The sequence below is a fragment of the Oreochromis niloticus genome, linkage group LG8 (genome assembly GCF_001858045.2).
Source record: "Oreochromis niloticus isolate F11D_XX linkage group LG8, O_niloticus_UMD_NMBU, whole genome shotgun sequence".
In the NCBI taxonomy this organism is placed as follows: domain Eukaryota; kingdom Metazoa; phylum Chordata; class Actinopteri; order Cichliformes; family Cichlidae; genus Oreochromis; species Oreochromis niloticus.
Genome location: NC_031973.2, coordinates 19,310,433 through 19,326,553, shown reverse-complemented (window position 1 = coordinate 19,326,553; position 16,121 = coordinate 19,310,433). Strand labels below are relative to the sequence as shown.

At 41.2% G+C, this 16,121-nt stretch overlaps 4 protein-coding genes across 5 annotated transcripts; 3 read left to right on the top strand and 1 right to left on the bottom strand.

Moving 5' to 3' along the window:
- Positions 1–236: 236 nt before the first annotated feature.
- On the top strand, positions 237–2,510 carry uqcc4 (ubiquinol-cytochrome c reductase complex assembly factor 4). The gene is made up of 2 exons (XM_003438776.5): positions 237–442; positions 1,427–2,510. The coding sequence occupies exons 1-2, from the start codon at positions 357–359 to the stop codon at positions 1,749–1,751; spliced, it is 411 nt and encodes a 136-aa protein (XP_003438824.1). The 5' UTR covers positions 237–356; the 3' UTR covers positions 1,752–2,510.
- h3f3d (H3 histone, family 3D) lies at positions 2,320–4,185 on the bottom strand. The gene is made up of 4 exons (XM_003438775.5): positions 4,035–4,185; positions 3,174–3,316; positions 2,870–3,023; positions 2,320–2,780 (listed from the first exon to the last, which is right to left on the bottom strand). The coding sequence occupies exons 2-4, from the start codon at positions 3,299–3,301 to the stop codon at positions 2,652–2,654; spliced, it is 411 nt and encodes a 136-aa protein (XP_003438823.1). The 5' UTR covers positions 3,302–3,316; positions 4,035–4,185; the 3' UTR covers positions 2,320–2,651.
- Positions 4,186–4,339: 154 nt separating this feature from the next.
- Positions 4,340–7,253, top strand: lg8h8orf33 (linkage group 8 C8orf33 homolog). 2 transcript variants are annotated; one of them, XM_005448227.4, is made up of 5 exons: positions 4,340–4,768; positions 5,520–5,956; positions 6,042–6,132; positions 6,326–6,472; positions 6,554–7,253. In XM_005448227.4, the coding sequence occupies exons 1-5, from the start codon at positions 4,645–4,647 to the stop codon at positions 6,766–6,768; spliced, it is 1,014 nt and encodes a 337-aa protein (XP_005448284.1). In that variant the 5' UTR covers positions 4,340–4,644; the 3' UTR covers positions 6,769–7,253. The 2 variants fall into 2 exon arrangements, with proteins under 2 accessions (XP_005448284.1, XP_005448285.1); XM_005448228.4 differs by lacking the exon at positions 4,340–4,768 and adding an exon at positions 5,078–5,286.
- A 1,068-nt stretch (positions 7,254–8,321) lies between these two features.
- On the top strand, positions 8,322–14,936 carry anks3 (ankyrin repeat and sterile alpha motif domain containing 3). The gene is made up of 16 exons (XM_005448229.2): positions 8,322–8,424; positions 8,782–8,963; positions 9,044–9,242; positions 10,046–10,167; positions 10,263–10,344; positions 10,581–10,698; positions 10,821–10,970; positions 11,715–11,837; positions 12,446–12,561; positions 12,643–12,795; positions 12,878–13,002; positions 13,456–13,597; positions 13,691–13,949; positions 14,018–14,089; positions 14,178–14,269; positions 14,360–14,936. The coding sequence occupies exons 2-15, from the start codon at positions 8,797–8,799 to the stop codon at positions 14,258–14,260; spliced, it is 1,911 nt and encodes a 636-aa protein (XP_005448286.1). The 5' UTR covers positions 8,322–8,424; positions 8,782–8,796; the 3' UTR covers positions 14,261–14,269; positions 14,360–14,936.
- Positions 14,937–16,121: the final 1,185 nt, after the last annotated feature.

The following is a 16,121-nucleotide window of genomic DNA, read 5'->3' as shown; positions in this document are numbered from 1 at the left end:
AATAAAAAAGGAAAAAAAATATTATAAATAAGGCAATACGCTGTACCTCAAAAATACTTAAAAAAAATAAAAATAAAATGCAGACTGGTGGTACGGTGTAAAATCAAAGTACTTTTACTTTCAAGCGTAAATATGCCATTATCTTTAGGTATAGTCATACTACTACTAATAATAATAACAGAATAATAAATTATTCTGTGGGTTAGAGACAGCCGGTCATAACCAGCGTCTCTCGCTGGTTCTGGCCGGAGAGAATTAAGGGTTGCACAATGGTGTGTTACATGACCTGACTGAAAAGGTTTTGCTCGGCAAAGCTTCAGTTTCGTAGTGTTGAGTAAGATGACCGGTTGTCCATCATGTCTACAGCAGCAGTCTTTGCCCGTCTGACACGAGTGGCTTTGAGTCGAGGAACATTTATTCATAGCGGTGCAGCTACCGTGAGGTGAGTGTGTGTATGTGTGTCCCCGGCTCATGGAAAGCATGTATTCAATGTGTAAGGGTTGTTCAATGACAGTGTAGTATCTTTAATTGTTGGTCAGATTCTTAAGTGGTTTATTAAGAAAAAAAAGAAAGCTGACCCAGCGGCGTTGGTTAGATGTTACCACATTTACAGTTATAGAAAATGAAACATTACAGGGTTTTTTTCTTTTCTTATTTTTTCCTAGAAGACACACCTTGGTCCTTTGACTTTAATCTAGTTACTAGGCTTTGGATGGATATCAGGAGTTTTCTTTTTATGAGGACGTATGACAGTGAGTAAAGTACAGTCACCGTCCGTGTGTTGCCGTTGTGTCAGAGGTTAGATTTATCATTTTCAATAGAGCAGCTTCAGGAATTGTCTCTAGGTGGCATCATCACTGTGTTTTGAGCAACAATTTACAGATGGACACACAGTTATTTAAAGGCTAATTCAAAGGTAAAGTGTTTTATACATAAACTCATTTTTTGCTTTGGAATAATTCAGAAATTTTATTTTCTAGTGCTTTATTTTTTTATGTAAGGAGCTATCTACCACTGGAACTTATGATCATCTGTATGGTTGATCTTGAACATCAGTTTCTATAAAACATCTATTGCATATTATGTGCGTCTATGGTTTTTTGACCACTGGAAATGGATCATAAATCCAGTGTATAAGTGAAAATGATGATTGCATTAATGTTTTTAGTGGCCATTAAGGACTATAATCTCCAGCTGTGGATGCTTCTTAAAAACAAAACAACAGTTTTAAAAAAGTTTCATAAATGTTTCATAAATATATTTCACTTCTACTCTTAAGCGAAAGTCCACAAGTATTAATATCCAAGTAAATATTGTAGTATACTATCTAAGATGAAGTAGCATTTAAGTGCACTAAGTGTACTTTCAAACCACTAAGTCTTTCAGCCTAAACTAATTTATCTTCTCCTGTTTTTCGTGCTGGAAGACTCCACAGTGTGCGGTCTCTAGCGCTGAGCTCTCAGCTGTCGGGCAAGTCCAAACAATCTGCTGATGATGAGGAGGTGAAGAGCGAGCCCATTAAGTTCTCAACCAGCAAAGCCAGCCACAGGACCTGGAGAGTTGACCGCTCGATGGGGAGCCAGTACGAGCGTCCTCTGTGGAAAGTTGTGCCCATCAGCCTGCTTGCCACCGCCTTCCTGTTGTGGTGCGCTTTCAGGGATGAGACAGACATTGATGCAGCTCTGGAGAAGCAGCTGTACGAGCATGTACCCAGCGTGCTTTCAAATGAAGAGGATACAGCTAAAAAATAAAGGTGCTTATCGGAATATGTGGACATGTCGTATCAGGTTGTATTTATTGTGAATTGTACTGTGTTGACCTGGAACACAAAGTTAATGCTCTGTGTGGAAATAAGGCCGTCCATTGATACATGAATGTCACAAATATTCCAATAACTACAGGTTAGTTCAAACCTGGTCTGGTCTACTCTACAGCTGTTGCAGGCTTTTCTATTTCACATTTCTCTGCAGACTGTATCCAGTTTCAAAATACTGTTCACTTTGGGGTTTTACTTGTGATGCTTGATGTAGGTTATTACATCATGCTGTACATCATGAGTTTAAGAGCTAACGTTAATTGGGACATGCTCCTTTTTTTTAAGCAGTTTTTGGCAGTAATGGATTACAATGTCAATAAACTTGACCAACAAGCATCTGCCAGTCTGTTCTGAATCACTGTTTCAAAGTGCACATGATCACTTGATGAACATCCAACTTGTTAGAACAAAGTTATAGTGCAAAGAAGCCCTTGCATTGATCCAATGGGTCTCCCGACTTTGTATTTGTACCCAAGGTTGTCTGCAGCAAACTCAAGTCAGGGTGAGGTAGCGGAAAGTTTATTTACAGCACAATGAGAAATCCTATGACATGCACACACAGGATTAAAAAGATACAGACCCTAAAATACATTTGCAGACCTGAGGAAGGAAGTGAGATATTCTGCTTTAGAATTTACAGATATGAAGCACTACTCTACAGTGAACAGGACAGCTGAAGGAAGAGTGTGTGAAATGAAGTACAAAATCATGCCTGAAACTACAAATGACATAAGGTGGCACACATGCTGGTAAATAGTTCAAGATTTACAAAACAAACCCCAGTCAGTCCCCCACCCACCCCCAACCCAATAAAAAGATAAAAATCCAGAAGCATTTATGCTCGCTCTCCTCTAATTCGCCTGGCCAGCTGAATGTCCTTGGGCATGATGGTGACCCTCTTTGCGTGAATGGCGCACAGGTTGGTGTCCTCAAACAGGCCGACCAAGTAGGCCTCGCTGGCTTCCTATAGGGAAGAGAAAAGAAAACATTACATACTAGAACAAATTAACAAGAACATGTTATTCATATTTTAAAACAGATGCATTTTCTGACCTGGAGAGCACCAATGGCTGCGCTCTGGAAACGCAGATCCGTCTTGAAGTCTTGAGCGATTTCCCTGACCAGACGCTGGAAAGGCAGCTTCCTGATGAGCAGCTCAGTGGACTTCTGGTACCGACGGATCTCACGCAGAGCAACAGTACCGGGCCTATGAAGCAAGCCATATTCTGAATTAGTGCCCAGAAACAAAAACACTGTAACAACTACACAGTTTCAGAAAACAAGAGTAAAGTTAGTTTCCACAGCCAGTGTAACCAGTTATGCCTATACAAACAATACAGGGGCATGATTGTTGTACCTGTATCTGTGGGGTTTCTTCACTCCACCAGTAGAGGGCGCGCTTTTCCTGGCTGCTTTGGTGGCCAGCTGCTTCCTAGGCGCCTTTCCTCCTGTGGATTTACGAGCGGTCTGCTTTGTACGAGCCATTTCTCACTTATAAGTCTGAAAAATAAATAAAAGTGGACGTTAAAACAAACTGAATTTTAAAAAAAAAACTTCACAAAAACTCGTAATTTACGTTAACCACCCACTGAACGAGAGCCTATTCCCTTTATGCGGCTCTACCTATGACACATGACTCACGTCGTTTTAAAAAAAAATAGGTGGCGAAACAACCGTCCTACCTTTTACTTCTGTTTACAGTAAAAAGAAAACACTACCATAAAGGGCGCCAACCCCTCATTCATCGGTGATACCATTATCAAGGACGACAAGTTACAACAGTTACCACTTTTATGGTTTTATTCAAATATCATACACAAACCTCTAAGCACCGCCACCATTAAGCTACAGGAGACACACACGTTTCTTTGCTTGTCTGTCGAGCATTTTTAAAGCTAGCATGGACGGTTGCAAAATGGCGCCAGCTAGTTACCGCGAAGATTTACACTAAAATTAACCAATTAATATCACCAAAAACAACACGGCACTCAGTCGTATAAGTGAACATTAACATTAGTTTATAATTATGTAGTCATACCCTAAGAGCAGTCAAATCGGCTCAATTTAAGCCATCAGCTAGCTCTTAGCTACAGAGCGCGCCGTTTTGTTGTCAGTTTTTCAAAGCTTCTCATTAACACCAAAACTCAAAAAGATAATATATCCAATTCACATACTGACGATTTTAAATAAAACCCATAAACAAACATAACAGCCATACCTTGGATCACTTTCGTTGTTCGGGGAAATTCAATGACTCCTCCTTGTTAGTCACTTCGCTATGTTGCCCTGAGGGCTGAGGAGGTGGTATTTATAGATTAAGCGGAGCAGCGCTCGAAGCCCGCCCCTGAACGTATCCAATTGGTCCAAACTGAAATCCCTAACGGAATATGATTAGTTCAGGAAAAAGGAGGCTCTCTGCCTCTGCGTGTGAAGTTAGAGCGGATCGTCAGATGTACCTTATTTTAAAAAGAAGCATGTCGTTATTTTGATTTTAATTATTCACCCGCAGCTTTTCTCTCTTATTCCACACAGTTATACATATAATTTTGTCTGTGTAATCTTAGAACCTGGGAATTCCTTTCTGAAAACATGGTGGTCACTGACCGCCCCCCTCTTTTAACTAATTAAGACAAGCGGGAACAATGCTGCCATACTTATGCTGTAGCCTGTACTATGTGAAAAGGCAAATGAAGTACACAGAAGACATTCTGAAAAAGCATATGTGCACCTCACAAATCGACATACACGCTCCATACATAAACCTCTTCATATATAAATGGGAAGCTTTAGTGTGATACATAATTCTGGAGCTGACAGAAACTCGATGGATGAAGCATTGTCCAACAGACCTAGGACACATTTCCTCGAACTCTGTGCCTGCTGTGAAAAAAAAAAACCGGAGAGAAGCGGGAGCGTACCAAGTCATCCTCATCACCATCATAAACGAAAAAGGTTCGGTTATTTGTATTCGAAATAATCTAATAATGATGCACTCGAATAAAGCCTTATCAGCACAGTGATATGATTGTACACTATTTATTTGCTTATTTAATTATATAAAATAATAAGCCTTTTTGTTATCTCAGGTAAAAGTTGCTTTAAAAGCGTACATAAATAGACAGTGTTCTTATTTCAAAGATTTTTCAATGAAAATGTTCAAAAAATGAAAAATAAATAGACAAATAAGCGCGAGAGCACTGAACATGCACGCGCGGAACGAAGCGGGCGTTGAGAAAGTGTAAGTACACGGACCTCTTCTCGGGTAACACCGGTGGTAAGTGTCTGGTTTGGGGATTGGACATGTTTTTAAAGAGACCGAAGAGCTAAAGAAATTTTAAAAATGTTTAAAAACGTATGCAGGGTTCACTGAATATGTTTGCATCGAGTTAAAAAACCGGAAATTCGCGTTTCGACTAAAAAACTACAGCTCTGAAGACTCAGCATGGCCGACCAGAGGCTGTTGTACATCGGTATATTATAACGAAATAACACACATGCATGTGTTCGACCTGTTATTACTGGACAGAACGGGGTTTTTAAATCTTTTAAGTGAACGCTTAAAAGATTTCAAGCAACTGAAACGCACATAAGGGTTTTATGTCGGTGTTATCATTTCTCACAGTTAAAGTGTTATATTGAAATTACATTGCTCTCAAAAGTGAGATAAACTAATGTTTGTGTGTCCTTTGTGTTCATTCAACAGATATCAAAGCTGAATCGAACAGCTCCACACCTGCTGCAGCCGAGAAGCCCCTCTGGACTCGCAGCGATAACGTCTTCAGGTTTAACTTCTTCCCTGACAGTTCTCCAGCAACTTCAGAGAAAACACCTGCATCGGACTGGACTGAGCCAACGAGCCAGATTTCCTTCACTGAACAGGGCTCTGCTTTTGCCTTCAACTTTCAAATTCCTCCTGCAGAGGACATGGACACAACAGACACCCCAAATACTTCTCAAGGTGACCGACAGTGCGTCCCAGAGGAGAAGCCTCCCCTTTCGCAGGAGGTTGAGTCTCCACCTGAACAATCTGAGCAATCAAAAACAAAGAAGAAGAAAAAGAAATCAGGGAAGAAAAACCCCTCGAGTATTGAGCCACTGCAGAAGCCAGCTGAGGGGAGTGAAGGTGCTGCAGAGGAGCTGGTCAGTGCGCAGTGCTTTAAAGTAATTACAGTGGGTTTGAGGTGAGCAGTTTGATTGGTTGATTTTATGTCTGAATGTGTTTTAGAGTCAAGAAGAGCAGCTGAAAAGGGAGCTGGACTGGTGCATCGAGCAGCTGGAGCTGGGCCTGAAGTCCCAGAAGGGCACACCGAAGCAGAGTTAGTGAGATTTGTACCTCAGAAGTACTATGATGTGGTTGGAAGGGACATGCAGTGAATCCAAGTGTGAACGTAGCCTAGACTAAACTAATATTCAGGATTCTTTAATGTTTAATCTATGATCTAAACAAGATCATACAAAAAAGTAAACTTCTAATCATGGTGTCACCTATTGAATATGTTCTCCCTTCAGAGGACGAGGCCTCGCGTGCACTGAAGACTCTGCGCAGCTCCAAAGCTCCTCTGCCCAAGAAGAGGCAGGTGATGAGAGCTGTAACTGGAGACTACAGAAAGAAGATGGAAGAGGAGAAGAGCAAGCAATTCAAACTCATTCAGAGCGGTGAGTGAATTTTGTAGCAGCGGATTCATTAGAATGGTTAAAAACTGCAGCTGGCTAACGGGTTTCTCTGTGCCCTGATAGAAATTGCATCAGCCCAGGTCAAACTTGTGTCAGAGTCCCCAAAGAAGTCTGTTTTCCACCGGAGAGCTGAAGTCAAAACTCAGACATCGCTTGCTGAGGAGAAGCTGCAGCACACTGAAGCCCAGGGTGCAGAGCTGACGCCGCAGACTCAGGAGGCAACACCGGCTTTTGTTTTTATCCCATCGAAGGAGGAGTTTCACTTCAATTTTCTCTGATTTGTCTGTCCTGATGCCAAGTCCTTCACAATGCATCATGCTGGAGCTAAAGTGCTACGTAGGCTGGCAGAACGGCACCACCAGAGATCTGTGGACAACCTTCTGGTGAACGCTGAAGATATGAGAAGAGAAGATGTCACAATCTCTGTGCTTACAGACAAAACCTTTAACTAATACATTTTTACAAAGCGTGATCCATTCACTGAATTAATGTGATTGCTCAAATCTCAAGAGAAGCTTATTCAAGTCCATTCAGGCTGACAGCATGGCGACTCGAGACATGTTACCATAAATACTGGAGTCCTGTGGATTACACCTGAGGTGCCAAAATATCTTGTATATTTAGAAAAACAGACAAATAAGTTTTTGTTGGACTTCTAAGATAATAATCATGTTAATTCAGAAAAAATGGTTCAAAGCATTCAAGTTTTTTTTATCATATTGCTAAATAAATACATTTTAAAAAATAAAACTTTGGTATTTTTGCTTGTAGTGTCTTCATTAAATGCAATGATAAAATGAAATAAAGATTTTTAAGTAAAATCTGAGTTTACAGTTAATAATCCATATTGATTCATAGTTTTTTTTTCATCACTAAGGCTAACATATATTCCACAAAGGCTTTATACATTCAAAAAGGAAATGCACCTCTTGATTCAGTAACTTGTAGAACCACTTTAAGGAGCAACAACTTGAGCACTAATTGTTTTCTGGGATTAATGTCCTCTCCTGGGGATGTTTATAGCATTAATGCTACAGCAAACTTCCAAAACTTCTACTTTTCACAGCTGCTGATGAATAATTTAGTTAAGTATTTGATTAGCAGTACCTTGCTGCAACTTATCCAATTAATTCTTATGGAAGCAGTAAGGATTTACTGCCTCTAGTTTTGCACACTGCATAGTCCTGTAAAACCTTCCTTTTCACGTGACTGTATGTACCGCTTTTTATTAAAAGGGAAACTGGCTAAGTTAGCTTTGATTTACTCATATATATTTTAAAGTTTAGTCACTAATCTCACTTTATGTTCAATCTTCACTTTATACAAATATGAAAATGTTATTGTTAATGACTGAGTTAAGGTTGATTCTTTAATTTGTCCCTTTTTGTCACGTTTTTACAAAGCTACACTCACAGACACAGTCAAAATGCCTCTAAAACTACAATACAATTACAAAAAAACAAAAAAATCACAATGAATGAAAATGTACACACAAATGTAAAAGCCACTGGAAGACATCAGATTGGGCAATGCACATCAATCGAATTTCCTGATTATTAATTCACACACATTTTTTTTTAAACTGTACTTTTCATTTACTTGAATATTTTGATTAAATGATGAAGTATTGCTAACTCCATGATAACACACAATAACACTGAATATGTTGTAAATGATTCATAGACTTTTAAACTCAGCCTGTGTGTGTAAAACAGAGAAGTTGACCTTGAGAGCAAACATGAATCAAGAGTTTGTGTAAAGAACATACATTCCTGTGTTTATTTCCCGTTTAAGGAAGCGTGATTCCTCAGATTTTCCCTTTAAAGTGTCTCTCAGACAGGATAGGGTGGTGCAAGGCTCAGCACGGACACATTAGAGTGTGACACACAACTAGAAAAGTTTCGGCTGCTGAGAAAACAAACTACCTGCTGACTGTAAGTTTGAACTCGTTATATTTTTCTGCACTCTGAAATACTCGTTTGCTTCTGTTGTCTTCTGAGTATTTAATTAGTTTATTTCACTGTGTTGGTTTTATTCCAGAGACCAAAAGTTTAGACGCTCACCTCGCTAAGCTAAATTAGCCAGAGGAGTCATGAGCCCTGTGAAATTACCGTTAGCTTTAAAGTAGCCGCTATTTGTGAGCCTGTATAAGTCAGGATTGTTTATGTTTTCCATCAACTGAAGCTACAGCATTTGGGGCTTCTTGCAGGCTCGTAAGCCCCTGGTTTTAAAGTTTGAAACCAGGGCGTTGTAGTTTGTTTAGAGCAGTTTATGGTGTCTCTGTTTCCCAGGAGAAAAGAGTGAAGATGTCCGAGTTAAGCGATGAGGCCAGTGAGTCAGAACAGCTGGGTGCCAGCCTCTCCCTGTGGCTGGGTGACTCCCTGGTGCGAGCTGAGGAGCTGGATGTCCCTCTGGACCTTCACACCGCCTGCTCCATCGGCCAGTACGACGTGGTGGCTGAGTGCATTAAAAAGTGAGGGCCTCTTAATACCAACATTTCCACACGGGCTAATATCCTCCACAGCTTATTCACATAACTGTGTGTGCTTTCAGGCGTGAGGTGGACCTGGATGGTAAGAACATTGGAGGATGGACCCCACTTATGTATGCGTCCTACATTGGTCATGACAACATTGCAAATCTGCTGCTGGAGGCCCGTGTGAATGTAAATTCCACCACCGCCAAAGGACTCACACCCCTCATGCTGGCCGCAAGCTGTGGGAACGAAAGTATCGCATACTTTCTGCTTCAGGTACAGAATCACCCTGAATGGGGGGGGGACAAAACAATGGCTCAGAGATTTGTGATGATGTGAAGCCTCAGAATGACAAAAAGAGTTTGAAAAGAGACAGAAAGCAAATAACAAGTTAAAATAAACTCCAAGAATTAGATGGGAAGCAGATGGACAGTAACTGAAGGGTAGATCCAGCCAAAAAAAGATGCAAAATAAACCCCAGCAGTTATAATGGCATGTTAAAACAGCAAATGATACACAAGGCACACTTGCATGCGGCCTTTTAGTCTGTGAGCATCACTTCTCTGAAGGGTATGTCAGGCCACAGGGGTATGTGTTCTCACAGCCTACCCACGTGTAACCTTTGTTTTAGAGGTTAACTAACATACAGTGGTTTCTTTTTGCCACTGTGGATTTCCATGAGACAATGAGTTTGGATCTTTATGTGTGTGTGTGTATATATATATATATATATATATATATATATATATATATATATATATATATATTATTGTGAATGCAATAACTCAAGGATGTCACTTGAAGGAGGAGGCTGAGGGGTAGCACTGTCAATGTTTTTTCTGCATGATATTGAAAATAACTGTCTGTGTTTCGAAGACGTGTTTTAAAAATCGCCTTTTAAAACTAACCACGCCTATCAACACTACTGCTCGCGTGTAATTTTGCCCTGTTTAGTAAATCTGGCCTTGGGTTTGGATTCAACTCTTTTTTTAACTTTAAATTTTATTGTGAACATTCAGCATTTTTTTTCTTTTCTTCTTCCTTTTTTTTTTTTTTTCTTCCTTATTAAACCCAAAAAGCAAGGGGCTGATTTGGAGTTGAAGGACTCTCGAGGCTGGACCGCTCTGTTCCACTGCACAAGCACAGGCCACCAACAGATGGTCAAGTTCCTGCTGGATAACAATGCTGACGCCAATGTCAAGTGAGTGTCTTTATTTGCTGTAAAAAAAGACCATCCAAAAAAATAACGATCTGTTCACACTTTTGAGATTTCCATGATTCTTCCCTCATACACAGGGAGCCAGGTTCTGGCTTCACGCCGCTGATGGAGGCTGCTGCTTCTGGGCATGAAATCATTGTTCAGTACTTACTTGATCATGTAAGTAGGTTACTGTGCTGGAACATACTCGTGTGTGAGTGCAAGTGGTTATGAGTACTTGGTCAGCCAGACCATGTCATTCTCCTTTTTTTGCCGCATCTCCATCTCCTGTCCCTCTTCAACATCTTAAAGATGGAGCCACATCACTGGAAAATGTAACTGACATGACTCGCACACCGCTGAGGATGGGTGGTGACGTTCCTTTCTCACAATTTGGTAATCCTTTGAATTTTCAGAAAGTTAAAGTGGACGAACGCAACACCAAAGGTGAGACGGCGCGTGCTCTGGCTATGATGTACGGCTATACCAAAATTGTCAGCCTCATTGACTCACGTTCTCCAAGAATTAAACCAGGTACTGGTTTAAACGGCTCAGCATCTAAAATTCCTGTCTTTACTAGGTCTTTCATTGCCTTTTAGTTTCTAATGTTTTTTTTCGGTGGGGGGGGGTTTGGTACGTGTGTTCTGTTTTGTCAGGACACTTTGAAGATCTGAGCTCCTCCGAGGACTCGGACAGCGCACCACCGAGGATACGGCCCAGCCGAAACCGAGCTAAAGGCATCAGCATCCACGATGGGCCTCAGGCCATCGCCAAGTTCCGAGTAGGAGGCACCAGCAAACTGTGTGGTACAGTGTCATGTAAAACATCCGGTCTTCAACCTGTATCTGTGCTGAGCCACACTTTGAACACCACGTTTGTTCTAGTTATGAAGTTAAATTGCATTTTTTTAAAAAAAAGCTGTTTCTAAGGGTTCCCACAGGTCCTTAGAAAGTATGAAATTAAAGTAAAAGAAATAAAGGTCTTAAAGTGCCTTACATTTCCAGTAAATCTGCTCTTGGTGGTTATTTTTAAGATTGGTAGAAAAAATCAGATTCATTTTTTATTACGTTTTTAAAAATTACTGTGCTTTAATGTGATTTGTTTTGAGCTACAGTCTCTTTATTATCACAGGAATTTACACATACACATTTAAAATTGTAGCTACATGAATTCACCACTAGGGGGCACTTGCACTTAAAGCAGATACAATGTAGATGTTTTACATTCAACTTTTCAAAATTTGTCTTTTAGGTCATTATATTTCATCTGACTCTTATTATGTTTATTACATTGGTAAACAAAAAAAAGGTTAACAGTGACAGCAGGTGTGAAATCCTTCCAAAGTACTGAGGGCAAGCTTTAAGTGATCCTGTGTTCCTGCATTACTGTACTCTGCAAAATCCTTGTGGAGCTGAAAACAAAAAGGTTAAAAATTAAAATTGTAAATGTGAGGGTGGAAAGCATTTTTTCCCTGTAAAGTAGAGCACATTATTCATGCTTCCATTTATAATAACAGCTGTGTGTTGTTAATGTCATATTTGCACTCACAGATCCTCCTGCCGCCCTGCCAGGGTACATGTTTCGTGGCATTGGGGAACAGAGCGAGGGTCTCTGCTACCGTGATGTGACTTCACCTATCAATGAACTGGATGGCCAGAGCAACAGCAGCAGAGGTGTGTGTAGGTGTGTGTGTGTGGGGGTGATTTAAAGAAAAAACAAAAAACCTCTGAGACCAACCCTGAACTCTGATTTTTTTTACAAACCTGATGGGAGTTGGTTAAATCAACTCTGGGTGCATGTGTGGGGGGGTCTGAGTCACCATGGCAACGGGTAAATACAGAGAAGAGCGTCTACCTGACTGTGAAATATGAATGTGTGTCAAAGCAAAGTTTCTTTAAAAAACCAAAAACAAACAAACAAAAAAAACCGAAGAAAAAAAAAAGTAATTTCAGCAGCATCCACACAGTCATTATGTACCCAGCTTAATTTCAAATAATACAGGAATTCTACCAGAAATGTGAACTTGTGTTTTAGGTCTTATTTTTTTCAGCTCTCAAATGAAAAAATACAGATCATGACAAAAACTGTGTGGTTTGATACATCTGTATGAATAAGGAATGTAACTGGAGCGTCAGACAGCTGTTTCATATGCAGCAGGAGGGGGGAGGTCTGAGAGAACTTCTGAGTTTGTTGGAGAAAACTTACCAGTGAACAACTCCCAAAAAAATACAAAACTTGAGTGCAAACTTTGTTGATTGTGTTTTTCTCAATATAACTGCAGATGACAGTCCATTCTTTGACCATGACATGCCCACCATGAGGAGCAGCAGCAGCAGCAGTGAAGGCCTGCCTCATGTGGTCGGCCTTAACTGGGAGGGCTCTGTGGAGAGTAACGAGGTGAACACAAGAGTCTGCAGTTTGGAGGCAAACTGTGTTCGTCAGTGTGTCGTGATAAGTAATTGCATCGTTCTCCATCAGGACTCTGACCAGTGTAAAAAGAGCAGCCTTCGCAGAGTAAATAAGGGTCATCACTCAAAAGGCAAGACTCGCTACGGGAACAGCGATGGAGCTCACTCCAGTGGGACAGCAAACTGTGGCGCTGGTCTTCCACCTTCCTACACTGGCCCAAAGGTTTGTGTTTGTTCAGGTTTCTGTACGTTTATTCAGATTTCATTGAGTTCCTGGCAAGGACTAAAATCTCATCTTCCTGTAGGATCTGGCAGAGTTCTTGGAGCAAATCGGCTTTTCGAAGTATCTTCCATTACTTGAAGAGCAAGACATTGACCTGCGGATCTTTCTCACCCTGACAGAAAATGATCTCAAAGAAATAGGGATTACGTAAGATGCTGCTTCTTCCTCTTTGGGCTGTATCTATAGGGGTTGCCATAGCAGACCATCTGCCTCTGTCTCACCCTATCCCGAGCATCATCTTCTGCCTTCTGTTTATCTTTTCCTCCTGCCTGGCAGCTTCATCGTTTGCATCCTTTGTCAGTATATCCACTCAGGCTCCTCTGCTCATGTCCAAACCATCTCAGCCTTTGTGTCCAAAACTCTCAACCTGACCTTTTCCTTTGATGCACTCCTACATAATCCTGTCCCTCGTGGTCACTCCCAATCATAATCTTAGCATCTTCAGCTCAGCCTCTTGTCTTAATGTCACTGTCACCGTCTGCAAACCATACATCATAGCACGTCTCAGTACCATCTTGTAACCTTCCCTCATCATTTCAGATTTACCCCAGTATGATCCATGTTTGTGGTCTGATGTTTTGAAACTGTTCTGTCCTCCAGTCTGTTTGGACCCAAGCGCAAAATGACTTCAGCCATTGCGAGGTGGCACAGCAATGCTCGACCACCCAGCGATGCTCTAGAACAGGCTTACGCCGACCAGCTCGAGGCTGAGATGCAAGAGATGGCCATTCAGTTACACAAGGTAAACATGAAGCACTGCAAGTGTGAGATTTGTGACTTGGGTTTTTCTCACCTTGCTGAATACCTTTTGCATTTGTTTTTCTCACCTTCGCAGCGCTGTGAGGAGGTTGAGAGCCTGCAGAGCCAGGTGTCTCAGGAGAAGGAGCTGCGCACAGTAATGGAGGGATGTCTAATGGAGGACAAAATGGCATGGAAGAAGGTCCACGCTGAGCTGGTGGAGAACCACCGGCTGGCTCAAAACATGAGTGCCATGCTGGGGAAGGAAAGGGCGTGCCGCGCTGAACTGTTCTCCTGTTTGACCACAGACGGGATCAGCAGCTCTGCCACTGCTGGGGAAGGAACAGGTGTTAAAGGTGAGCTGAGGTGGACTGCTAAGTTTTGGGTTTACAAACGGTGACTTTTTTATTTATTTTTTTTGTAGTTGGGGAGGGAGCAACGCGTTCCAGTATTCAAGAGCTGATGAAGAAGATGGATTTGTATGAAGAAGAACTGGGTAAGAAGGTTTAATACTCAGTGATTTTAAGTGGTTTAGTGCAGTGACTTAAGTATAATGGCATTGCCCGCATGTTACATCATTACAGCTGGAAGTCTGCAAACCCTGCTTCAGAATCTGAGGCGACTGAGTGCCCCAGAAAAAGTCTCAGATAGCTGGGAACGACCCTAAGCTTTTCAGGTGACACAAACTCGCTGACACGGAAGATTTGAGGAGCTTTTTAGCATCGGAAATAGCTGAACATAATTTGCTATTGTCATATTTTTAAAGGACCTTTTTGGAGCACTTGACGGAGGGTGATTCGCCACCCTGAACAATGTCACTGAAATGGGAGAAGGCCAAATACGAGGCCAGCCACGCCAGGGCCAGAGCGGCTCAGGGGAGCGAAGCCTCTCTGCTGATCATCTGGGATTGGCTGATGAGCCAGAGCTCGCCAGATGTGGACGAGGCTAACAAGGGCGATGCAGCTGCTGCAGGAAAACGACAAGCAGGCACAAGGGTACCTGACCCTGACATGCCTGTGCTGGTGTTTGTGGACTGCTGTAGATGGGCTGTGAAAATGCACGAGGTGATGGAGGGAATCGTGGATCAGGGGTTGTAAAACTGTGATATTTCTACGTAACTGTACTCAAAAGTATGAAATGTGGTTGAAGTGATGTTTATACCACCAGATGGAGAGTTGGATTATAAAAGCAGGTTAGTAGTCAAACTTAAAATGAGCTCTGCAGTTTATTTGAATGAAATCTTGTCATTTGTATGTTATGTTTTTGAAAATAATGTCCTGCTGAATGCCTTTTAAAGAACGTTAGAGAAGATATTAAAGTGGGTCTATTATGCACATTTCAAACTGCATATTTTGGTTATTGGACTCCACCAGAGTTGGAATAATTTTTATATATACTGGACCACTTTAGCCTTTACCTTTGAGGACACCATCCAAGGTTTGAACATGAGGCGTGAGGCTGCTGTACTCACACACAGGTCTTTTTAATAATACAAAGATCCAAGACTGAAAAATGTGAGCACCCACTGTGGTAATAGTATGATAGCACACAAGGAAAAGCAGTATAGGTCCTTCAGTGTTACAGCGATACATTATTACTCTCACAAGTCTTCTAATTCTGCAGACATATGCATATGTAGACACTGAGCTATGGAGACTGATAAATCCCCAAAATCTAAAAAGAAATTCTATATTTGAATATCAGTGAAAACCTGCCTACCTGTACAGATATTTTAGGATGTAATCATAAACCAAACTTGAAAGGTGCCCAAATTTAATTTTAGTTTCATTCTAACACTCTTATTGGGATTTGCGGTGCTCATTGGGAGTTTGTGTTCGACTTGAGTAGATTTATGGGATGTATGCAACATTTACAAATGTCTTCAGTGTCTTCCTCTTAAACCCTGAATCACTCTCGTCACTTCTGTATTTGATGTATGACTCAGACACTCCAGGCTCAGATCTTTGATCTCATATCTACATCATCTTTCTTACAATATAAAGTACCTTGAGATGATTTATAAGTATAAGATTTGGTGCTAAAATGACATTACCCTGAATTAATGTGGTGGTTCAAATGAGTCTGTTTGTGTGGTCAATATTTAATCTGTCAACACTACAGGGCGCTTCTGCACAGACTGAGCCTCGGGGTCAGGGAATACCCGTCTGATTGTCAAATGTCTCATCTGAAAATCCACTACTGTGCCCGAGGCCTTGGTGCTAGTTCAGGAATAGTGACACTTAATGCTTAGCTGCAATTCTGGCACATTGTGGATGTTGGCCGATTTTTAGCCTGCAGGTTTTTCAATAAGCACAGCCTTCACACATCACTGCTCTCCTCTCACAGCAGGACAGCTCCTGTTACTTCAGATGGAAAAATGTGACATAAGCAAACTTTAAACACCTGGCTAAAGTCCAAGTCTTAATTTTTTTTTTTGGCAGAACTGCCAGCCAAGTATCTACGTCACTATTAAAATGTGCATCTTAAAGTGTAGTTTTACCTCAGCTAAGTTTAGAAAAAGATGACGT